We start from the raw sequence: 24091 nt of genomic DNA on the forward strand, positions 1-24091 counted from the left end.
CAAGTGTTCACATACCATGAACCAGTCGATTACAGAAGCTCATGTTCCTTAACGGCTGCTAGGACGTGTATTGAGAACCTTCCTCAGACAAGATCGGTGACAGATGCGACAACTTGGGTTTCAATTAATAACCATAGCTTTATGGGCGGGCGGAAGAGGGTTCATCAGAAGGTAGGCAACAAGAAAGTCCCATCCAAAGCTGAAAAAGACCTCCGGAGCAGGTTTAACTTGGAACCGACAGACCGAGAGCCGATGGGATGATAGTTGGAGATACGGCGAAGGTGTGCCAAGACACTTTTCCCCTCAGAGCATTGACGATGATGATCTGGCGGAGGCTCGGATTGTCGTTGATCCGGTGCTATCACCTGATGGGCAGAATCACCCCGCGGACATGGCTTCACCGCCTGGGAATTGTTGCAAAGCAACCACCAAACAAACTGCCTGACCAGGAATACAAGCTCTCTCACGGCTTTTTCCTACGGGGGCACTGGTATTCAGCTGTTTGTAAAAATCCTGCCCACAGCCATCCATTCATTCTCTCTTACAACCCCTTTTGTCTCCCTTATACCCTCCCTACGTACACCGTCCCTCATAGTTGATCTCTACATTTCTTGTACTCGCCCCGCTCCAATATGGCCGACAACCTTGGAGCTGTTGCACAGCTCCTCGATGCCAGTTTGGACCCCAGACAAAACAAACAAGGTATGTTCTTTCTTTTGGATGTTGGCGAAATCTGGCAGGGTGAGCCAATGTATACTTTGAACCCCATAACTAAAAGCGAACTTTTAAAGCCGAACTTGCTCTTCGCCAGGAAGAGAAAAAGCCTGGCTACTCTTTGCAGCTTCTACAAATCACCGCATCTGCCACCTATCCCTACAATACCCGCCTTGCTAGTGCGCTATGCTTCAAAAACTTTATCAAGTGGAACTGGACAGATGAGGATGGAAACTACAAACTCCAGGAGAATGAGGTCACGACGATCAAACGGGAGCTGATCAGCCTGATGATTTCGGTCCCGACGGGCATCCAGACTCAGCTGGGAGAAGCTGTTAGTGTGATTGCCGACAGTGATTTCTGGGAGAGATGGGACACACTGGTGGATGTAAGCTACCTTGTCACTTCTGGCACCTTCGAGGCCTTGTTTGCCTTGGACGATACTGACGAATAACTTTTCAAAGGACCTCGTTTCAAGACTCCAACCCGCCAACCCTGCTGTCAACATCGGTGTCCTACAAGTCGCACATTCTATTTTCAAAAGATGGAGGCCTTTGTTCCGGTCGGATGCACTCTACATTGAAATCAACCATGTTGTTGAGAAATTTGGAGCCCCCTTCCTGAGTTTGTTCGAGGTAATTTCCCCCAATGGCCATGCCTACCACACCTTCTATCTTCGCACATCTAAGATATAATACGATCTGGAAATACATGAGGCTAATACTAATTCCTTATAGCAACTGAACAACTTCATTGAGCAAAACAAGTCGAATAAAGAAAATCTCGCCCAAGGGTTTGCGCAGCTAAACTTGATGGTCAAGTTGCTCTATGATCTTTCTTGCCACGATCTTCCCCCCGTTTTCGAAGATCAAATTGCTGGGATAGCTGGTCTTTTGCTGAAGTACCTCACCTATGACAACCAATTGCTTGTCACTGATGATGATACTGAAGCCGGTCCGTTGGAGTTTGCGCGCGCTGCCATTTTCCAGGTCCTGACTCTGTATGTGCAGAGATACCAAGATGATTTCAAACCATACATTGGTGATTTCGTCCAGAGTTCTTGGAATTTCCTGACCACCATTGGCCAAGAAACAAAGTATGACATTTTGGTCAGTAGAGCTCTGCAGTTCCTCACTTCGGTTGCCGCTATGCCTGAGCATGCCATGGTCTTCCAAGATGAGAACACTCTCAAGCAAATTATCGAGAAGGTCATTCTACCCAACGTGAGCCTTCGTGAATCGGACGAGGAGCTCTTTGAAGATGAGCCGATTGAATTCATCCGGCGAGATCTCGAAGGATCAGACAGTGACACGCGACGACGAGCTGCCACCGACTTTCTGCGCAAACTGGCTGAGAAGTTCGAAGAGAGCGTCACCAGAGTTGTTTTGCAGTATATCGAGCATTACCTCGCTGAGTACACGAAGGATGCGTCGAACTGGAAGGCTAAGGACACTGCCACCTATCTTTTCTCTGCCATTGCAGCAAAGGGAATTGCCACTGCTAGCCACGGAATCACTGCCATAAACAACTTGGTAAGTATCACCGATTACTTCCAGAAGCATCTTGCTGCCGACCTGGTTGGAGGAGATAGTGTACACCCTATCCTCAATGTTGATGCTATTAAATACCTTTACGTGTTCCGAAGCATCATCACCAAGGAACAGTGGCAGGAGGTGCTTCCGCTTTTGGTCAACCAACTTGCCTCTTCAAACTACATTGTCTACAGCTACGCAGCAATTGCTGTCGAAAGAGCGCTTTACCTCAGTGATAGCCAAGGCCAACCGATCATCGCACCCAGCACTATTACACCCTTGGCCAAGGACCTGCTGCAGCACATCTTCTCATTGATCCAGAAGGATCCTGCCCCTCAGAAGATCCAGGAAAATGAATTCTTGATGCGATGTGCCATGCGAGTGTTGATCGTCATCAAAGAGAGTGTTGTACCGCATACCGACATCGTGTTGCAGCACTTGATCAACATCACGCAGATCATCAGCAGCAACCCTAGCAACCCCCGATTCTATTACTACCACTTCGAAGCCCTTGGAGCCTTCGTTCGGTTAGTCAACCCCTCTTCTGCTACCTAGCGGGATAGAAAATAACTAACATCGTTAGGTTTGCTGCACCTTCAAACCCGGACAAACTTGAGCAAGCTCTTTATCCTCCCTTCGCTGGAATTCTTCAAGGGGATGTGCAAGGTAGGCCGCCACTGTGATAAATGCCCAAGATTAAAGGCTATCGAAAACTAACGCTTTTCTCTCGCACGTTAGAATTCATGCCCTACATCTTCCAGCTTTTCGCCGCTCTTCTAGAGGCCAACCCATCGGGAACATTGCCCAATTATTACCAGAATCTGATCGCTCCCATTCTCATGCCCGTTATGTGGGATTCGAAAGGCAACACCCCCGCTCTTGTGCGATTGCTATCGTCCATCATTGCTCGTGGTTCGCAATTCATCATCGAGAGCCAGCAGATCGAGCCTATCCTGGGTATCTTCCAAAAGCTCATCTCGTCCAGGGCCCATGAAAGCTACGGCTTCGATCTTTTGGAGGCTGTTGTCGCAAACTTCCCACCGTGAGTCCAATTCATACCTGCCGCAACACCTTGTCTTCGCTGACATGTTGATATAGGACTGCCCTGGAGCAATACTTCGTTTCGATCATGCAGGTGATCCTTATGAAACTCGAGACCAACAAGACCGAGAGCCTGCTTATTCGATTTGTTCGCTTCTATCACTTCATCTCCGCGCAAGAAGAAAAGGGCTACAGTGCCGATTTCGTCATACAAGTTTTCGACAAAGTCCAGCCGAAGTATGTGGCATTCGTCTCCCTTTTTTGTTTGCGAAATATAGAATTGACTGACATAATGCAGCTTGTTCACGTCGATCTACTTGAATGTTATCCTCCCCGAGACGCAGAAGCTTGCCCGTCCCTTGGATCGCAAGACCGCTGTTTTGTCTTTTACCAAGACGGTTGCTAACTCGGAGGCCTTTGCGGACCGGTACAAGAAGGGATGGGGTTTCACTGTCGAAGCCTTGCTGAAGCTTCTGGAGCTTCCTCCCCTCCCTGCTGGAAAGGACGACATCATTGCGGAGCACGATGTTGAAGACATGGCATTTGGAGTTGGGTACACGGCGCTTAACACCGTGCGAGTTCAGACTCGGGACCCGTGGCCGGATACGGGAGCCGATCTCAAGGCTTGGGCTGGCCAGTACCTGAAAGCAGCGGACAAGAAAACCAACGGCCGCATCACTCAGTTTGCCCAAGAGCGTCTACAAGACCAGCTCAAGGCATTGTTTGGCAGTTACATCGCATAAGCGAAAGTGAAGCACCCGGCGGCGGCAAGAAACGCATCGATCTTTCGATAGGGAGATGATGGTGTCCGTTGGCTTGGAATTTTGGCGGTACAACGGTTGAGTCGCAGGAGAATCTAAAAAGAAATAAACGGTGGGGGAAAGGGCGGCGCACGTCAAAAAAAAAGAATTAAATGTCCTTATGAACCTTGCTTAGATGACATTGAGATGTCCAGTTCCGTGTTATGTACAAGATAATTTATTTTACAGTAAATCTTCTTTCAGAGCATCTGGCCGGATGCTCATGTATGTCATTCAGTTCGAACAGCCAACGGAGTGACTCACGAAGAATGAGAAGGCACCTCTTTCCCATCCGACTCTTGACGGCGTTCCTCAGCGCCCTCTTCGAGAGCCCCCTGCTGGTCCTGCTGGTCCTGCTGGTCCTGCTGGTCTTCCAATTCGCGATACTTTCTGCGGCTCTTCTTCACCTTACTAGCTTTCTTCTTTCGCGCCTGCTCCGCTTTGAGAGAAATTCGACTCTGATCGCCACTCTGCAGCTGCTCAACCCTATCGGCCAGGAGTTGGCGCGCAATCTTCTCATTCTGGGAGCGCGAACGGGTCGCCTGCGACTTGACCACAATGCCGGTAGGTCTATGGATCAGCTGAACTGCGGAGTTCGTTTTATTCTAGACGATGGGAGTCAGCTCAATAAACTAAGCTGGAAGGGCAGGACAGGAATCAGGCTACAATTTTCTGGCCTCCGGGGCCGGAGCCCTTGAGGTATGACACAGTCAGATCGGCATCCTCGATCTTTAACCGGGCAGGGAGGGGTTTGGAGCCAAGGGAATAGGCGGATAGAGAGAAGGGCCTAATCGGAGTGACTGTTCGTGTGCTTGCTCCTAGGTTCCGAGCGAGAAGACAGGACCGCAGCATTCTTATTTTATTGTATTGTTCACTACGACGAAGTATAACATTTGCATTTCACGTGTGCGCGGAGGGAGAGACGTTCTGGCCTGAGGCAGCTCGGACCTTGGGTCGGTCCGAGTGTTATTGATGACTAACCATCGACAACTTCTCGAAACTTCATCTGTGCCATCTCTCTGCAATGTCTACTGTCCGGTGGACTAGATTCAGTATGATATCCAGGCTTCTATTTCATCATAGCTGGCGAATCGGCTGAGGAATCTTGATTTCGGTGATAAGCAGGATCATCGCGATGGAACCCTTCGATGCAAGACCGACGATACGCAAGAGGTGCCAAGCATCCAGCTGACGTACGCCTTTCGGTAGGCTTTCGACGGAGTACGGAGTACGATCGATGCGCATGTTCGCTATTGTTGATATTATTATTGATCAGGTCATGTTGGGGTTGAGCCGATACCAGAATCACGGCCGCGCCTGCTCATCCACGGAGTGTTTTTCACGGGGAAATCAATTGGATAATTGGACCCTGACCGGGGTGGAACCCTTTTCTTACTCTTATTCGTACTCGCAATGCGCAGCCACTTTGAAACATGGTCGAGATCCGATGGAAGGACCGCAACTTTGTCTCAAGTCTCAACTGTCTATTCTTAGTTGGTCCTCAACCCGTCACTGAATAAAATCCCGCCTTCAATTCCTCCCTCATTCTTTCTTCCCCTTCTCACGTCCCCCGCATCTCGCATCTGCTGCGGATTGATCTCGTCTTGGCTTGCGCTGTGATTCTGTGAAATAATCTTCTTTTTATTTCTGGCTCTGCTCACTGCTGTCGGTCTGTCGATCTTGAACCCACTTTTTTTTTCCTTTCTCTTTTTTCGTTTTTCCCTGCCCTTTCTCGAATACGGTATCCAATCGAGACTTTTCCAGTTTCCACTCTTCTCTCTGATTTCATCCCTCGGGTGAACAATGGAAATTTGAAACGAGAGAATCCCCGACTCCACTCCCAAGTCCCAACAGCTGAAATCCGTGCGACCTGCCGTCTTCCCCCCTTTCCTCCTTTTCGGCGGAGCTAGTGTGACCTGCGCTAGGTCCGAACCTAAGAAAAAAAGATTCCTACTCCGTATCTCGCGACCACCCTTTCCCCTCAATACCTTCAAGCCGTTGAAGTTCTTGCATCCTTGCTATCGCGCATATTCTACCCATATCCTGTGTCAATCATGGCGTTTCTACTCTGGGTCGCAAGCTCCTTGGTTCGCTGGATTCGTTTGAAGATCTATCAATATGAGGTGACCTTCGCTGTCTACATGCTTACTCCCACGGAAAAGTTCATTTTCAGTATGGCTCCCTACATTACTAACCCGGGTTCATGGACCCTTCAGCCGTGTAGAGGCGGTGCTAACCATCATGACAATGACAGATTCTATCCTTCTCACTCTCCTCTCGATGATTTTGACCGCCATTGTTGTCTATCTCCCCGACCATCTCCGAACCGTCTACAGTCACATGTACTACTACTGGGCCGGCGAACGCCCCTTCATCTCCAGCAATCTCGGGTCCATCAGCTCGGTCTTTCGTGAAAGTGGAACGCAAGCTCTGGGGGTGATGTACGAAACCGCCAAAAACGCTGCCGTGACAGGAACCGAGCCAATTGCTGAGCTGTGAGAGTATTGTGCCATTGGTGACAGCAATGGAGTTGGTCACTATCATAATTGGGTGGCCTGGCTTCCTTCCTCCCCGCTACACAGCCAAGGTCTTTATCTTTCGACGAGATAGCGAATTCATCAGCATACTACTCTCATCTTCAATACGCCCGCATTGCTTAATTGCATAGTTTCTGATACGAGCCTGTCTGTCGTTGCAAATTCACCAGTGGCATTGACAGATTCATCTTTACGGAGTTTAAGCGATAAGTCTTTATTTCTCGAGCAGGCCGGCGCATCTAGGAGTTTTCGATCTATCGCACTAACTTGTTCTTCTAACCTATCGGGTCCCCCCACTTGTAGCATATATCTTTTTTTTAATTGTTCCGATGGCATTTCTTCAAGCCATCGGCGACATGGATCTGACTCTGATTCTCTTTTTGTTCCCTTTCTTTTTTCTTTTTTCTCATATTCTCATTTTAATTCTGGTCCTTCGTTCTTTCGAGGGCTGCATTTCCTTTGGGTCTAGACCAGGCTTGTGTTACGGAACCTGTCGGATGTTACTCCCGCCGAAGCTCACCGATGCCCCGTTGGAGAAGGAGACCGGGGGGGCAGAGATTATGTCGCTTTGAACATAAATTATGAATGTCGGTACATAATTCACCAATATAATATAAATATATCCATGTAATTTACCCAATCTCGAAAGAAAACCCAAATAAAACCCGTCAAACTCCTGCCATGCTCAGAAGAGAAGAGTGTTGTACATCAAAGCAATCAAAAAAAGGTCGTACATGTGAAACCACCACAGAAAAAGTTTTCCTTCGTAGTCGCGCAGAGGACGTTACTCTGGACCCCGCAGAGTAACCCAAAAGAGAACTCTCCATTCGGTTTCCTTGCCACTCCGCGTAATCACTGCTCCCGATTTATCACCTCCCAGCCATTCATAGGTGGTGAGAGGTAGGTACTAGGTACTAGGCAACCGAACCAACTCCCTCTGAGACATCTATTCCGAGTTCTGCGCATTGGCAGCAGCAGAGGCCGCCTGCGCCTCGGCCTGTGCCTGTGCCTGGCGTCTCTGCCGCTTCACCGCGTCGACCGTTCGCATGCGCGACAGCTCGGCGTCGATCTCATCTCTCTCCAAAGGGATCTTGTGCGATTGTTCCGTGGTGGGCCAGAATCCGGGGACGCTGAATCGGTCGTCGAGGTTCGTTCCGAAGTAATACATCCATCCGATGGGGAAGATGATGTACATGCCGAACTGGTTAAGTTTTATCTTGTCAGTTTGGGAAGTTTGACTGGAGGCGAATTATAGTATGTATGTAGTGGGCCGGGGTTCTTTGGTCTTGTGTTGACGGATAGATAGACGTACCTTGAAGACTTCGAGATTTCCTCCTTGGAGTCTGCGGAGGATGTTGGAGGCCATTGCTGCGGGTGGTTTGTTGGGTACTGGTGCAGGGTGTCTATGCAGGCGGAAGAAAGGTGGGATGATGTGCGGGATTACTGGTCGTCGGGATCCGCGAGATTCGAAGGTCTTGGTGTGTATAGAGAGGATTGGGTCTGATATAACAATGGTCGGTTAATGGATGGAATGAGTCTGTCGATGAGACTGCTGGCAGACCGGGATTCAATTCTCGAACACGGAAGCGCAGTAAATTCCTAGAATAATTAATCACGGAGCTTCTGACAGGCCAGCCGGCGATCGCCCGATGAGTGCAAACCGCACAAACAGTGCCACGTGCCCTCCGCTCACCTGACCTGCAGTCCCGTGACCTGCAGACGGGCCTCGGCTTGTTCGGACCGTCGGCCTCCCCGCAAATTCCAGGGTTCGTTCTATGGGCGCTTCGGCATCTGCGTGATTACTTCTCTTTCCTCTTTAAGTTCTTATACACGAGCCCAGATTGCTGGTCAATCTCCAACACTCTCTCTTCCGATAATCTTAAGATCGCATCGTGTCCGGCTCGCTAGACTCAAATTGAACCTACTAGAGCTTTTCATTATCTCCAATTCTTGAACTTCGGTTCCTTTTTCATACTTCCTGCGGAGGGAGTACTTCATATTTCCACTCTGAATCAACAATCATGGCCAACGAGGACCTCATCACCGTCACCTACCAAGACCGAGTGGCCATCGTCACCCTCAACCGTCCCGACAAACTCAATGCCCTCAATATAGACCTCTACTACCTTCTCGGACAACGGCTCCGAGAAGTCGACCAGAGAGATGACATCTTCATCACCGTTCTGACCGGCACGGGCCGATTCTTCTCTGCGTAAGAACCCTCCATCCACACCCCATATTTACAATCCCGACAAGAACCTCTCTATCTAACAAACTTCCGCCTCTACCACAGCGGCGCAGACGTAACCTCGACCCGCCCCGGCGGAGACCTAGACAACGACGCCCGGCGCGAGATCATGCGCGGGTTCGTCGCCAACAACTTCGACATTACACGGACATTCGCCCACCACTCGAAGATCCTCATCGCGGCTCTAAACGGCCCCGCAGTCGGCCTATCCGCAGCACTCGTCGCCCTCGCCGACTTCGTCTACGCAGCGCCCCACGCCTTCCTTCTGACACCGTTCTCCTCACTCGGCCTCGTCGCAGAGGGCGGCAGTTCGCGCGCCTTCGTCGAGCGACTCGGCATCGCCAAGGCCAACGAGGCCCTTATCATGAGCAAGCGGCTGACGTGCGACGAGCTCGTGGCGACCGGGTTCGTGAACAAGGTTATTGCGGCGCCGTCGGGCAAGCAGGACGACTCGGCCGGGTTCTTGGCTAAGGTGTTGGAGGAGGTGGAGGATCGGCTGGGCACACATCTGAGTCAGACCAGTTTGTTGAAGATCAAGGAATTGGTTCGCAGGCCGGAGCGCGAGATCCTGGATCGGCAGAATGGTATCGAGGTGTTTGCTGGGATGGAACGGTTCTTGAGTGGTGGGCCGCAGGAGGAGTTTAGGCGGTTGGCGTCGGGGGAGAAGAAGCATAAATTGTGATTTCTCTTTATAGAGGCTTCTTCTATGTGTGTATTTACATGGGCTGGGATGATCTATTTGATTCGATGGAGGCTGGTTTGTAAGGGCCTACTGATTGAATATGGTTTATGTTATGCTTTCAAGACCATTCACTTCGCTAAAATGGATTGTGAAGAGTGTTCATTCCGAGCGAAGCAGAATCGCCCATGTCATTGCCTTTTTACATTCCTACCCTAAAATCTCAATAAACGCCGTTCATGCAAACGCTCTTTCATTAACCCTTGAACGTACTCCAGAACCCCACGGAACGTAGCAACCCGCGCATTATCGCCCACTCTCACTATCCGAATCGGATTCCTGAGTCTGCTTGGCCAGGATGTCCTGCCACTTGCCGAGGAACTCGCTCATGCCGCCCGGGCCAGTCATGGAAGCTTCCACCACCTCCTTGGGCAACTTAGAAGCGGAGTATTGGGGTGTGGTAAAAGCGTACGCCTCCGGGTCATCCCGCTTGACAAGCCGGAATTCGGGAAGGAAGGGATTGTCGTCGTCAGATTCCTCGTCTAGGTCCTCTTCCGATTCCGATTCCGACTCTGATTCTGATTCTCCAGCCACTCCAAGGTCCAAGATGGTGGGGTTGTTTCCATTGAGAGACAAGCGAACAAATTGCTCTTCCGCGCCGTCCTCTTCCTGAATGCCGATAGGGTCTTTCATCTGGAGAATCTCCAACCAGCCGAACAGAAGCGGATCGGTCCTTTCGGCCCACGGGTTGATGTCCACGAGCCAGACGCGCTGGTGCGGAGGCGGGAGGTAGATGTCGAAGACAAAGTTCGGGTCGGGGAACGTATTCTTCAATTTCTCGTCGAAGAACGCCTGGATTCGAGACCGGAGGGAATCACGCATGGGGAAGAGGAAGTCGAAGTGGTTCTGATCACGCTGACAAATACATAAGAGCACCCGATTGCGCACGAAGCATCGGAACTCGAGCGATGGGTTGAAATTGACATATTTACGGAGGATGAGATGGTAAGGGACTTCGGGTGGGTTGGTTTCGGACGGAGAAGAGTCGGTCGAGTCGGCGACACATCCGTCGTAGGGGTATTCCAAGTCATGGGTCACAAAATCGCTGCTCTTGAGGAGGAGGTAAATGTCGGTGGGTGTGCGACACTGCAGGTCATTCGTTGCCGACATCCACGAAGCGTCTTTCGGGGCGCTCCAGTTCAGTTTGGGGGTCACGTTGCCTCCGAATTCTGAGATGGTGGACTTGACTTGCGCATGGATTTCCTTCCACTCTGTTGACGGGTCCGGCTCTTCGTCGGCGGAATCGTCGGAATAAGCATCGAGGTTGTTGTCGTCGTCCGTAGGTCGAACATCTTCTGGGGGCAACACGATGCCGTCGGCGCGGAGGTAAGACACAAACGAAGAGGTCAATGGTATGGCGCGAGACTTGGGGGTGAGGGTGCGATAGCTATCAATACATTGTTCATTTAGTAATCCACTCACGGCGCCGGGTCATGAAGAAGCATACCGAGGATGCCAATTATGATACGAGCAGTTCAGTATGTGCGAGTGAGTAACTGGAGGGAAAGGCAGGCTCGTCAGCTGCTCCTGCTCCGCCGAGGAGTCAGCAGAAGGCTGCGAATCCGATTCAGGATGAGGCATGATTGCGATGGGTGAGGAAGAGGGAGGGAGGGGCAGAGTGAAAGTCCGCGGGGTCTTTTTTTTTTTAATTGATTTTCTCTGCGGCGGATGAGTCAAGGAGCTGCCATTTCGGGTATGGTGGATACGGCCATGACAGTACCGTTACAGCCACGTGCTGCCTCAGGCACCGGGCGTTGTCCCGTCAAGTGATCGACCGGCATTCCGCATCGTTGGCCTCTTTCCTCCGCATCCTGTCGCTCTCCTTCACCATGGCGTTGGATGGCCCTGACCCGCAAAGCCTGAAGACCTGGCAGGATGCCTTCCAATATCCAATTCCTACCGTGCGCCGTGTGGAGCAGGAGCTCCGGCGAGACATCGCGAGCAACAAGGAGAAGCTCCGTGCTCTAGTTGGGTATGCCAGATAAACCTCGTGTTTGCTGTTCATCGCTAACGCTCAATGCGTCTTCAGTACGAGATATCGAGAATTGGTCGGAACCGCGGAGACAATTGTTTCCATGAACCGCGAGATACAGAATGTGGATACAACATTGGCCGACATTGGACAGCGATGCAACCCGCGATTGATGGAGAAGAAGTTTACACATTTTCATCAAATCAAAGGTGATGTCAGAGATAAAGGTAAAATGCTGTCCGTTCATTGGGATCTTCCCTTTCCAATGCTAATGTTATTGCCAGATTCGGCCAAGCGCTCGTTGAGCGCTCAGCTAGCTCTACTACAACGCTGTGCGGCCTCGATTTCGCAACAGCTAAGACGCCGTGGTTCTCTATTGTTAATGGCAAAGCTTACGGTTATTTCTCGACGTCTCCATAACACGATATCTCAACAAAAACCGGTTCCTCCGTTCCTAGAGAACCTGCGCAAACAGATAGTTTCGCTTCGACAGACGCTTCTGGGGAGGATAAATAAACGTCTTGCGTCGGCCACATCGACGGCCGATGAGATCATTGAGGCTTTGGCGGCTTACTGCCTGGTTGATAGCTCTTCTTCGGATGACGCCCTACGCCATTTTCATCAAGTCCGCTTGGATCATATCGGGAGTCAATTGGAATCCCAAGACACGTCGGGCGAGCACGTTTTGAACGCCCTACGGTTATATGTGCGAACACTTCAGTCGACGAAAGTACTCCTGTCCCGTCGTTTATCCGATGCCTTGGGCAAATTAAAAGCACGGCCCATCCTCGCCGATCCTGATGTTCGTAGTCTCGATGATCTAGGACTCGATGTCTTGGGCCGCTGGGTGGCCCCAGATGTCAGCAATTTCATCCCTTGGGTTAAACTAAGTGAATGCTCCAAAAGTGACGCCGAAAAACTTATAAAGCAATGGTCCAAGCAAGCGTTTGACAGATTTGTCGACAGATGCCAGAAAAACCTGACCAGCTGGCTGGACTTCACGAGCCTACTTTCTCTCCGTGAAAAGACTTTGGAGCTTTGGTTGTGTTCATGGGGCTCAACTCCTACACATTCACCGTTACAGGTTTTGGAAGGTCTTCGCACCGTTTTCAACGAGCGACTTAGGCGGATTTTGTCTGATCAAGCTAAATCGCTCGGCACCTTTGGCCATACTGTCGCATCTGTGTTGTCGGGCTGGGAGGAGCGAGAACACGCGAGGTCTCACTCACTCTGGGATCATGAATTAATGTCTCTCGATTATTCGAATGGTGCTGCTACTTTCAAACAGACAATTGCAGATAGGCTTCTTGGCAGGGACGAGGATATTTCCGATGTCCTCAAGAAATACCAAGACTGGCTTTCCTTGATCGAGACTTCCAAGCAGTCTATTGATGAATTGCGACGAGTACGCTGGACGGACGTTCTGGACGAAAACGAGGACGGGGATGTCGACATCGACACTACCGCCACCTTGAATGAAGACGATCCGCAATTATTACGGGAAGCGCTCGATTCAGCTGTCAAGTCTGCGTTTGATGCTCTCGACTCCGCGTTTAATGATATATTTAAGAACTTCGGCGCCTCGCCCCAGAACGGCAAAGCTGCATTTATGTTAAAGCTTATTAGACTGGTGCGGCGCGACCTACCAACGGATTTCGATAATGGCGGATTCGTCCTCTCGAAGGACATTGTCCCTCAATTGCAGGAGATGCTTGCCAACGAAGTGTTGAAACAGACACATCCGTTACGACTGGTTCCGGGCTCTGTGGCCAAGATTCCCAGAGTGCCAGGGCGAACACTTTGGGAGGGCGATCCAGAATCTCCTGTACAGCCGTCTCCATCTACATTCAAGTTCCTCCGCCGACTCGTCGAGTCCATGGATGTACAAGGCCCAGGGCTTTGGGATATTTCCACCATCAAATTTCTCAAAAGCGTCACGCAGACAAAACTGTCCAAATCTATCACCTCTGCTCTTGAGGCTTTGGATTCTTTGTCAACTGCCACTCACGAAAATTCTGCCAATAACTCGTCAGAAGAGAAGAGCGCCTACAAGGACGAGGACGAGAATGACAGTCAATCATCTGAGAAAGCCAACCAAGAAGAAAAGCAAGAAAACGAAAGCACTAGCGAAAGAGCGGCCCAGGATCTTCATGACTGGAAGCTCCAGTTATACTTCGATGCAGCCTATCTGAAGAATGCGTTGGCTTCCAAGGACCAGGAGAGTGAGGAACTGAAAGCCGTCCTTGACAGGCTTAGTAGCGAAATTGCGTCCAGTGCGAAATCTGTCAAGCCTATGGATCATGCTGCTGCCGAATATTGGAAACGCACCCAATTGTTACTGGGGCTTTTGTCAGTGGGCGCTGAGCAATAACTTGCCCGGTCTGCGTCTGGGGTTGGAGTGGTCTCTACTGTGAAAATGCTATAGAGCTGTACATTTTGGAGGGTGGAATTGTATATAGAGCACAAAAGAAGCCATCGGCATCATAGAAATGAACGTATTCCTCAGGCAATCAGGCCGCAAAGGGAATTTCCGCGGAGGATCTTCACCGCCCACGTCACGTTCCCGGCCGGCGTGACGACTTCGCCGCGGGAAATTTAATTTCAACCTGGGCAACCTCATGCTTCCTGTTGGCCTTTTGCTTGACTGACACTCCTTCAACACCGTTCGTCATGGCTGCCCCGAGGCTTCCATTCCTTTATCCGCAGTTTATGCGCTCAGTGCGCTCGTGCGAACCGACAACCTACCGATCCATTCGAATCCCCTCCACTCCCTCCTCGTCCCAGAAATCCCCCTTCCACTCCAGTCGGCGGAGAGCGCAAGAAACGTCATACAACCGACGATATGGCCCTGCTGCTGAGGCGAATTTGCCTCCTCCCGCGCGGCCTAGAGACGAGGCTCGCCATCCCCCGACTCCGCCGGTGCCAAAAGACAAGAGCAACACGTCACCGCATACCCCTTCCCCACCTGAGAAGGTGCTCTCCGAAGATGCCAAAAATGACGCCATGGATACTTCCTCCCGCCTCAAGAGCTCCAGCCCCGCAGAAGCGAACGATAAAAAGTCCCCGGAGAAGCTAGATCCCCGGGAAGAACCTGCTGCGTCCGATGACCGCGATGTCGCCTCCGCATCTCCGACCCCCGGCGAGAATTCCCAACGAGAACGGCAGTCGAAGGCTTCCTCCCAGTCGATCCCCTTCGACGGCAATCCTCTCGAAGGTGTCCTTCACATGCCTTCGCCCTCGTCGTATCTAACACCATCCGGGTTGCCCTCGTCAGGCGAACACCGTCCCCACTTTACCCCTGCGCCTTATGTCCACCACTTTGACTCATATTCCCTTGTCCGCGATCTCTCGACGGGCGGTTTCAGCGATGACCAATCCGTGACCATCATGAAGGCAGTACGCCATTATCTGCAGAATAATCTCGATTTCGCGAAAAACAACCTGACTTCCAAATCCGACGTCGAGAATGAATCCTACTTGTTCAAGGCGGCCTGTTCGGAACTCCAGTCGTCTCTCGAAACGGCCCGAAGCTCAGAAATGCAGCGGCAGCGTGCTTCCCGGACACAGCTACAGCACGAATCCGATATACTATCGCAACGCTTGAACCAAGAGCTCGCGGGTTTAAAGGATGACATCAAGGGCATGTTCAACGATCACAAGATGACTACTCGAGAGCAACAGCGAAGTATCGACACCTCGGTTCAGGAACTCAACTACAAGATCACGGTTTCGTTGAACAGTGACGGTAAAAGTGAAATCGAGGGGCTTCGGTGGATTTTGACCCGACGGGCTGCTCTGGCCGTTGCGACAAGTGCTTGTAGGTTTCCCTTTCAGATCCTCACTCGCCGGCTTTGCAATATACTAATCTATTATCATACAGTCATGATCATCCTGTTCCTCAAGTACTACTCCGTCCGGAAAACGCACGACGGCGCGGAAAAGAAAAAAGAAGTCCCAGTCAAGCAAACGGCCGAAAAGGTGGTCGTCCAAGACCCGGCAGTTGAGGCCGTTCATCCAGTTCCAGAGCCCCATCTGGGCGAGTCTCTAGGCTGAGACATCATCAGCTCTTAGAACTCGCTTTCTCTCTCTCCTTACAGTATAACATCGCCCACTACTAAATTTGTATATCAGTTTCCTTTTCCCTCTGTCTCTAGACTACTACTACACGTGTATCCGGTGGCATTCAATTATAGACTCTCTCGGTCGGTTTTCACTTGATTATACATACATACGGTGTACACACACAACATATATCTTCATAGGTCATAAATGATTTCCTTTTTCTTTCTTTTCTAGCCTTTCCTTTCTCTTCTTCATGCTATATTCCCGATACCCTCAGGATACTTACTACCCACCTCCATCCTTATTTTATCTACCCCAATTCCTATAAACCGAAGACCGCAAAAAAAAAAAAAAATTTATATAGACTCGAACAAAATAAAACAAAACAATGAAATCATATCATATCAACATTTCACTCTAATATACTACTAATGTTAAAAGTTTGTCTATCGTATGTATTCATATACGCAAAGGCTTGCCATGTTTGACATGGCATGCTCAAGTAAAAGGAAGAAAAACACCTCAGGTATAACTCGCCATCAAAATCATCCACAGCGTTTATAGTCTCGCAAGCATTTAAATGCGTTTTCGTCGTCAACTCGACTTTTTTTTTGGTGACGTCGAGGGGGAAAGAAAGCACACAGAGAAAAGAATAGAAATGGGGGGAAGGGGTAAAGGGAAAAAAACCATATAAGACAATCATTAAATCAAGAAAACAACAAATAGGGGGAAAGAAGTAGTGGCAAGCTAGGTTGTGTTGAGTTGAGTGAATGATCTAAAAATCCATCCTCAACGCAATACTAGGCATAGCCTGCTGTCCACCCGCCTGCGCGCTGTCTCTCGCGCTCTTCGTAGCACCGGCGTCAGTCTCCACGCTGCGAAGAATCTCCTCAAGAAGGGACTTCTGCTCCGGCTGCATGGTGGCCACGAGGGCGCGGAACACGGCCTGATTGGTCTTGGCGAGGTCGAGGAGCAGGACAGCGGATTCTTTGTAGATGGGTGTTCCTTCGCGTCGGGCGCGCGCAAGGAGGGTGGACATCATGAGGGACAGGGCGGTTGGGACGTCAGCGGCCGTGCCGACGTAGGAGACGAGAGTACGCGCGATGACGGCCCGCGAATTCTCGGGGTCATTAGGGATTTCGCCCAAGGAGGTTGGGCAGCCGACGAGGAAGCTGATGAGCTTGGGGAAGAGGTAGCGGGCCACAAGGTCGTCAGTGGGCGATCTCGGGGTGGGGGTGAGGAGGATGGAACGGAGGCAGCCGGCGGCGACGTTGGCGAGACCAACGTCTTGGAGGCAGTCGAGGAATTCGTCCAGGATTTGGATGATGACAGGGTCCTGAGGCGGGATCACGTGGCTTCCGGTTGTTAAGAGGATCGTGATCGCCAGGAGGGTGTTCTTTGCGCAGGGCATCGAGGACTCAGATTCGCGGCGCTGGGCGATGGTGAGAGTGGTAAGGAACCGGGTGAGGCAGCCGCGCATCTGACGGGAGATGACGCTGAGGTTGTCGGAGTTTCGGTTGCTGCTGCTGATGCCGGCAATGAAATGTTTGAAGATCGGAAGAGCTTGAGGCACGACCTGGGCTTGACAAAGTCCTGTGGCAAGAATGGTGCTGAAGATGTGGAGGATACATGCGTTGAGGTCATTGCGGATGATCGAGGGGAAAATGGATGCCACGTTGACCAGCGATGACAAGGAGAGCCGGATAAGGGACAGCGAGTCGTCCGATCCTACGTTGAATCGTGCAAGCGGCGAGTTTTCGCGAAGGTTGGGCAAGAGCCCGGCCAGCACAAGGATGATGCTTCTCGTCAGCTCAAAGAGCTGCTCAATGTCATCAGAGAGATGATCGGTTCGGTTTTCGCTGCCCTTCGCAGAGGGGTGGTCGAGAGACAGATTTCGTGCAATCTCAACAATCACGTTTTGAATGGGGAACCCCTCGGTCAGCACGAGACGGTCGAGCGAATCCATGGTCTCTGAGAAGATGGCGTCTTGGTAGATTGCATTTCCGGAGATGATAGGCCGCAGAATCCTCTTGAGAGCCTGTAGAATTTCCAGTCTCTGGGGTGGCGTCGTAGATTGGTCAACCAGAGCTTCAAAGGCCAGACCGAAAAGGACGAAGAAGAATGCGACCGGTTCATCCCGATAATTGATATCATGGCCTTTTCCTCCGGCTTCTTCCTTGGGTGTGTGCTGTTCATCCTCTTCGTGTTTTTCGGGCTCCGCGGGTTGAGATTTCCCATCCAGCGCGTCGAAGACAAAGTCAATGTCTTTCTCCACCAGACCGGCAATGGCATCAACAAGGCTCAGCCAAGTATCTTGGTAGAACTAGTGTGAAATTAGCTTTGAAGAAAACATGTTTGATTGCTTAGTAACGGGGTTTGCTCACCTTCAAGAGAGTCTCTCGGTTCAACGCAGCGTAAACCTCATCCAGATTGTTGCTCAAGGGACCAGTACCCAAGCTCCCGGAGATATCTGGCTCAAAGCGCAGCCGTGCGTATTCTTGAAGGGACGAAAGCCACAACGGGGTAAGTTTCACAAGGTATGGCTGAACGACCTCATTCAGATATTCCTGGTCAATACTGGCGATTTGTAGCCGAGCCCAAGCGGAGAACAAGGCCATCTTGACCATGACTCTCGCGTTAGAGTTCAGGCCCTTCAGGTCTCCTATCTCAGTGGTATCGGGATTTTCTGGGAAGCGTTAGCGATAAATCAATCAACAATCATAGAGCGACACCTACTCGAGAAGTTCTCAAGACCAAGCACCAAGAGTTTGAGAATTCGGCCCATCCGATCTACATTGGTCACTATGCCGGTGGCAATAAAAGTGGCAGAAACATTGATTGCTTCCGATGCAAGCTCCGGCGATGAATCCACAGCAAATGCTGGGGTGAGAGCCGAGCCAATTTGAGCCTGATATTGCTCGAGGAGAGATGCTTCGGCAAAGTCTGGGTCAGGAGTTTTACCAAACATCTAAGATAATTCATTAGTGATAAGAGAGAAGGCATGTGTTTAACGATGGAGACTCACCCTGAGAACTTGATCGAGGATCTTCAGGCCCCAGACGCGCAGTTCGATCACGCTCGCTGTGGACGCCGAGAAGGCCATGCGAACGATGTCCCCAACGTTTTGCTGCAGCGCGAGCTCGGCCGGGATTGTCTGGTCCGGAAGGATTGCGGCATTGATCGTGTCCAGGAGTTCGCTGAGACAGCCCATGACGAAGTTGCGAGTCTGCCACTTCAGAAGTTCCTGGCCAGCCACGGTGTCATTCGCATTGTCATGTTGTCCTGCTCCAGCAATAGCAGAGGCAAATCCTGCAACCTCATCGTCAGGCACGTCGTTGACAGCGGTTTTGATAGTAGACGTCGCTGGGATGTCGTCCAATTTAAGACGAGTCGTCGTCAACGTATTGTGGCAACGCTGGATCCATAGCTCGGTCTCTACAAGAGCAGTCTGTTGCAACCAATCTTGGATCATGTTTCTAAGTATCGAGTTGTCGGGCGTATCGTCAAAAGCAAGCCAGATTTCCTCCTCGAGGGTAGGCGAAGCTGTCTTAATGACCGACACCGCATCACGCTTCATGAGGTTGCTCAATGCTCGAATTGCCACGTCTCTCATCAGGGGGTTGTTAGAGGACAGCTCGCTCTGCAACCGGTTGACGTAGCCAGGAAAGTCTACATATCCCGGTGCATACAATGACAGGTGGTCTAGACATTTGGAGCTCTCGGTGACCAGAGCCGGGTTGTCCTCTAATTGGAATTGGCGAAGAAGAGTGAGGATGAGATTGCGCGTCTTTGCAATATCCTGGAGGTCAGGCCCCAAGACGTTGATCATAGAATCAACACAACGGCTAATCAGCACAGGCGTGAGGAATGAGATTTCGATATTAGAAGTTGCCAATGTCGCTGACTCCTCGTTGTGGGTATCCGCATTGTAGAGCTGGGCAAGCATGCCGAGGGAACTAGAGACGAAGGGCGAGAAGGTCAATCCGGCGGAGTTGGCAACTCTTTCCAGGCCTCCGAGTGCCCAGAAATGGACCACAGGGTGAGGGTCATTGCACAGCGACATCAATACGCCAACGATGGTCTTCAAATGCAGTCCGGCTGCCATACCACCAACCTGGGAGTGGATACAACCCAACGCAGCGGCACACCCGGCACGAGTGTTAGGCTCTCGGTTTTCAACGATTGTATCGACAAGCCAGTTAATTTGGGTGCTAGTGAACGTATTTCCAGAGCTATCGCAGAGTCTTCCGAAAGCTTCGACACCAATCGTCCGAACAATTGAGTCGGGGTCGGTAACGAATTTCTATTTGGGTGGAAGGGTTAGCTATTTCCATGTGAGAACTTGTAAGATTACATACCTGTAGCAGCTCCTGCAAGACTTTGTCAGTCGCGGGGTTGAGTTTCCCAGCAGACCCGGTATCTCTGGCAGCAGCCTTCAGAGCATGAAGCAATGCCACCGCGATGTTTACGATCATAGCGGCTTTACGACCAAGGTTACGCTGCAGACTGGGAGATGAGAGGAAAGTGGCGATTTGCTCGATACTGCTCTCCTGCACCCGAGGGGCATGGAGTGGTATAGCAACGGCAAAAAGCTCGACGGCTGCGTTGACAACTCCGGTAGAATGCGGGTCAGCAAAGTCGCATCCATTTTTACCAGGCGAATATAGCAATAGCGAGTCGTGTTCGCTTGCTTGACAAATGGGGAAGGTCAAAGCATCATCGATAGCTTGGTCTGCAGAGTCTACGGCAGACCAAGCAGGACCATTGTCATTCTCATCTTTTCCAGTAAGGCTCACGCGGACATACTCCCTGGCCAGGCCTGACACACCAAAGCCAAAGTTATCGCACAGATCCCACAAAGATTCGAATTGGGCGGTGGATGCCGCAATAGAACTCTCGATATGAGCAGTTTGAGTGGCGTCGGGGTCCGCAAATGAAGAAATGGCGAGGCTCAGAAGACTGGTCTGAGAGATCACGTCGGCATGGCTCAGCGGGTGGACATGGAGAAGCTTGGAAAAGCACTCGAGCACGCGCCGTCGAACCATTGTCTCAATGTCATGAAGCTGCAATGATGGGTGCAAACGCTGAGAAATATCATTTACAGACTTCTGACGAGGCATGTCATGGAGGAAGGTGACAGTGTTTTCTAGCATGGCAGCTATTCTCCTCGCGCCGTCCGCCGTAATCAATTTGCTATTGAACTCCATAAACACTAACAGTGAGCCCAAAGCACATTCTCTAACGTGTGCGAGGAAGCTCATTTCCAGAGTCCCACGCTGGGCAAAGTTCTCCTTGCCGAGATGCTTGGGAAGGGCATTCTTCCAGAGCAGCATCAACTGTGACAAGTGAATCTTCACGAAACTCGGACCAAGCGGCATCAGTCCTCCGATCAAGATCCAGGCCACCTGGATTTGCGTACTTGCGGCACGTAGTTCGGAGTTGCTGCTCGTTTTCAGGAGGTCGGTGGCCTGAGTAAACACACGGGAGAACACATCGACGGATCCATAAAGCGGTTGCAAACGAGATGTACTCAGCATTGCCGATAGGCCATTCGCATAGCCAACACAGCGGCGAGGGGCCTGCCGAGGGGTGGAGAGTTGACCAACCTCCCTGTTGAGGCTGTTGAGGCAGATCGTAACGCATGACAAAAGCTGGTGAGGGCAAGCAAGGACGAAGCTGCGTAGGCATTGCGCGGCATGGATCTGAACGGTATAACTAGGGTGAGGGAGAACCTGGAGTAAGGCTTCATGGCATTGCTCGGCCAAACTTCCAAAGGCAGAGCCGAGGCAAGTAATCAAAGAGGACAAGGCACTGAGGGCGCTAGTCAGTGTGTACTTGCTAGGCTCACGGCGCTCCTGGATGACTTGTGGGTAGTCCTTGATGATTTCGTTGATCAACCACTTAGCAGCATTCGATTGACTGTTTTCGCGCAGCGATTCGCGGCCAACTGTGTCTTCCAAGATGCTCTTCACAAACTTCCTAGTCATAAGCAGCCTGAACCTGTTGTACGTGACTGTGGGATGGTTGAGAAGCTCGAAACAAAAATGGTTTGCGATCTCGCCATAACGCTCTTCGATAAGCTTCTCTCCGAGTATACGAAGGACGTGTTTGTAGCACACCGCAATGGCCGCCCGCGAACGATTGGTAGTTGTGCTCCGCAGGTATTGGCTTGACAGCTGACGAAGGAGATCAGGTAATAAGAAGAACAACCGGGCCTCCGATTTCTTCGGTGCGGAGGCCTCCGAGACCTCAGCCTCTTCCTCGTCCTCACCAGGCTTCGGTGCGGGTTTCTTGGACATCCTCTTCGATTTCTTTGGTTTCGGTGCTGCCATTATGCGCGAGTCGGTAGCGTGCAGCTTGGCTAGCGCTCGAGCAAGACAAGCGGCGGCGGCATGTCTGACCGGGGCCACAGGACTATCAAAGACCTTCCAAACCACCGCTTTCAGGTTCTCGAAATCGTTCGCATTGTCGAAGAATGGCGTCGTATTGACCAACTGCTCAAGGACCCGGCAAGCGTGCACCTGAACGAACGTCGACTTGTCTCCCGTCGCCGCATTCCGAGCCTGTTTCCAAATGTCTCGAGCGGTACCTTCGTCCACAGGAACCCCGGCTCCGACAACCACCTTGCGCAGGACCGCAAAGACCGTACCCCGTAGACCCGTATGGTTACTGGAATTCTTCAACAACTTAAGCAAGCTGAAAATCACCACGCCAGACTGCGCGAAGACACTTTCACCTGCGACAGCGAAGACCTCCCCCAGACAATGGACAGCGGCGAACTTGGTCTTCAATTCCGCTTCACTTTTCCCAGCATTTAAGGCCGCCAGTAGCTCCGTAACCGTTTCAAACAATATCCCGCGATCGCCTTTGCTGAATATGGCTCCGAAACATCGGCCGAGATTGTTGCGAATGACGCGCGTGATCGTAGGCGAGGAGAGCGTCAGGATCTTGAATAGCTCCTTCTTGAGGAACTTCTGCTGAGCCGAGACCTGAGTCCGATCTAGGGCGGAGATGTGCTGGACAAGCTCCGAAGTGAAGGTGAGCAGGTACAGGTCTTGCTGTTCCGAGGGCAGCGCATGGAGTTTGGTGGTATCCAGTTCCGCACGGGGAGGCGCATTGTCGGCGGCAGTAGTAGATGCAGCTGGGTCGGACGAAGACATTGGATGCGAGGTTTCCGACTAGGGGTCACCCATACGGTCCCCCAAAAGGAATATTGAAACAAGGGCGAAAAAGAAAGGCGCTTTAGGGACAAGAAACAAAAAGTCTGGACCGGAATGACGCCGTGGATGGGGCCCCTTTAAGGGAGTGGAGGAGCAGTTTGGCCTCAACTCCGGGGGGGGGGCCGCTGCGCGCGGAGAAACCGTCGGTCCGGCTCCGCAACTGCGGCCGGCGTTCCAGACTGTCACGGCCTGTTTGCGGTTGCGACTGCTGCTAGAATTCGTACTGCCTGCCTCGATGGAATCCATAATGCTCAGAAGCCTGCGACCCTGGCACACGCGTCCATTTCAGGGATTATGCCAGCCCTGCCGTAGCCTGACAACGAGTGTCCCGCGACTGTCAGGTCACAATAAATGGTCTACGATCAAACATGACAAGGCAAAGAATGACAAGGCAAAGGGCAGGGAGCGCGGACTCGTGAGCAAGGAAATCAGCAGTGCGACGCAGAGTATGCTCCCCCAGGATTCTGTCTATATCCTTCTGTCTTCCTCCGGCTAATTTTCTCCTTTCTAGGATCGGGCCCGAATCCGAAAGACAATGCCCGTCTAGTACAAGCCCTTGCGAATGCGAAGCGGATCGGACTCCCCAAACACATCATCGATACTGCCATCGCTAGGGGTCAGGGTATCAGTCTTTCTGGCAAGGCTCTCGAAGCGATGACGTGCGAAGCCATGTTGCCGCACTCAGTTGCGGTGGTGATTGAATGCCAAACGGATCTAAAAACCCGGACTCTGCAGGACGTTCGCCATGCCATTAAAACTCGCGGTGGAACCTCCACGCCTACAACGTTTCTCTTTGAGAAAAAGGGCCGAATAATTTTTGAGAAAAAGGACGGTCTCGATCCCGATGACTACATGGAACAGGCTATCGAGGCGGGTGCCACGGACATCGGAGCAGATGAGGAAGGCCGACTCTATGTACTCACCGAGCCGGCGGGCACCAAGAGCGTGGGTGAATCCCTTTCCAAGCTGACTGGCCTAGCAGTTGACGTATCCGAAATCATCTGGGACCCGAACCCGGACACCCTGGTGGAATTGAAGACTGAGGAACAAATCAAAGAGACCGAGGACACAATAGCTTTCATCCGGGAAGTACCCGCCGTCCAGGACATATATCTAAACACGACCCAGCGATTCTAACAAGGAACGTAACTTCATTGTGCACATACACCTTTCCGAGCACAACCTGGCGTTTAGTTTGAGATCCATTGCTGTATAATAGGCGAAGA

General features: G+C 51.4%; 9 protein-coding genes across 9 annotated transcripts; 5 read left to right on the forward strand and 4 right to left on the reverse strand.

Moving 5' to 3' along the window:
• Positions 1–632: 632 nt before the first annotated feature.
• KD926_001569 (putative chromosome segregation protein Cse1) lies at positions 633–4030 on the forward strand (the record flags this gene model as incomplete). Its single annotated transcript, XM_053105133.1, has 8 exons — positions 633–741; positions 792–1102; positions 1179–1349; positions 1452–2773; positions 2830–2912; positions 2985–3288; positions 3345–3524; positions 3586–4030. The coding sequence occupies 8 exons, from the start codon at positions 633–635 to the stop codon at positions 4028–4030; spliced, it is 2925 nt and encodes a 974-aa protein (XP_052951655.1).
• A 317-nt stretch (positions 4031–4347) lies between these two features.
• KD926_001570 (peptide chain release factor family protein) lies at positions 4348–4939 on the reverse strand (the record flags this gene model as incomplete). The annotated part of the gene is made up of 2 exons (XM_053105134.1): positions 4348–4692; positions 4754–4939. The coding sequence occupies 2 exons, from the start codon at positions 4937–4939 to the stop codon at positions 4348–4350; spliced, it is 531 nt and encodes a 176-aa protein (XP_052951656.1).
• Positions 4940–6141: 1202 nt separating this feature from the next.
• KD926_001571 (serine palmitoyltransferase small subunit family protein) lies at positions 6142–6586 on the forward strand (the record flags this gene model as incomplete). Its single annotated transcript, XM_053105135.1, has 2 exons — positions 6142–6259; positions 6342–6586. 2 exons carry the CDS (start codon positions 6142–6144, stop codon positions 6584–6586), a joined length of 363 nt encoding a protein of 120 aa, XP_052951657.1.
• Positions 6587–7570: 984 nt separating this feature from the next.
• On the reverse strand, positions 7571–7990 carry KD926_001572 (uncharacterized protein; the record flags this gene model as incomplete). Its single annotated transcript, XM_053105137.1, has 2 exons — positions 7571–7825; positions 7937–7990. 2 exons carry the CDS (start codon positions 7988–7990, stop codon positions 7571–7573), a joined length of 309 nt encoding a protein of 102 aa, XP_052951658.1.
• A 655-nt stretch (positions 7991–8645) lies between these two features.
• On the forward strand, positions 8646–9554 carry KD926_001573 (dodecenoyl-CoA isomerase; the record flags this gene model as incomplete). Its single annotated transcript, XM_053105138.1, has 2 exons — positions 8646–8836; positions 8918–9554. 2 exons carry the CDS (start codon positions 8646–8648, stop codon positions 9552–9554), a joined length of 828 nt encoding a protein of 275 aa, XP_052951659.1.
• A 303-nt stretch (positions 9555–9857) lies between these two features.
• cdc123 (cell proliferation protein CDC123) lies at positions 9858–11192 on the reverse strand (the record flags this gene model as incomplete). Its single annotated transcript, XM_053105139.1, has 2 exons — positions 9858–10998; positions 11059–11192. The coding sequence occupies 2 exons, from the start codon at positions 11190–11192 to the stop codon at positions 9858–9860; spliced, it is 1275 nt and encodes a 424-aa protein (XP_052951660.1).
• A 248-nt stretch (positions 11193–11440) lies between these two features.
• On the forward strand, positions 11441–15636 carry KD926_001575 (uncharacterized protein; the record flags this gene model as incomplete). The annotated part of the gene is made up of 5 exons (XM_053105140.1): positions 11441–11583; positions 11641–11810; positions 11868–13936; positions 14098–15400; positions 15464–15636. 5 exons carry the CDS (start codon positions 11441–11443, stop codon positions 15634–15636), a joined length of 3858 nt encoding a protein of 1285 aa, XP_052951661.1.
• Positions 15637–16420: 784 nt separating this feature from the next.
• On the reverse strand, positions 16421–22805 carry KD926_001576 (AP-1 complex accessory protein LAA1; the record flags this gene model as incomplete). The annotated part of the gene is made up of 5 exons (XM_053105141.1): positions 16421–17968; positions 18030–18331; positions 18382–18613; positions 18671–19948; positions 20004–22805. 5 exons carry the CDS (start codon positions 22803–22805, stop codon positions 16421–16423), a joined length of 6162 nt encoding a protein of 2053 aa, XP_052951662.1.
• Positions 22806–23100: 295 nt separating this feature from the next.
• Positions 23101–24002, forward strand: KD926_001577 (post-initiation translation factor DPC29; the record flags this gene model as incomplete). The annotated part of the gene is made up of 2 exons (XM_053105142.1): positions 23101–23311; positions 23377–24002. The coding sequence occupies 2 exons, from the start codon at positions 23101–23103 to the stop codon at positions 24000–24002; spliced, it is 837 nt and encodes a 278-aa protein (XP_052951663.1).
• Positions 24003–24091: the final 89 nt, after the last annotated feature.

Source organism: Aspergillus affinis (assembly GCF_023601865.1).
Source record: "Aspergillus affinis strain CMG 70 chromosome Unknown NODE_130_length_101050_cov_86_990641, whole genome shotgun sequence".
In the NCBI taxonomy this organism is placed as follows: domain Eukaryota; kingdom Fungi; phylum Ascomycota; class Eurotiomycetes; order Eurotiales; family Aspergillaceae; genus Aspergillus; species Aspergillus affinis.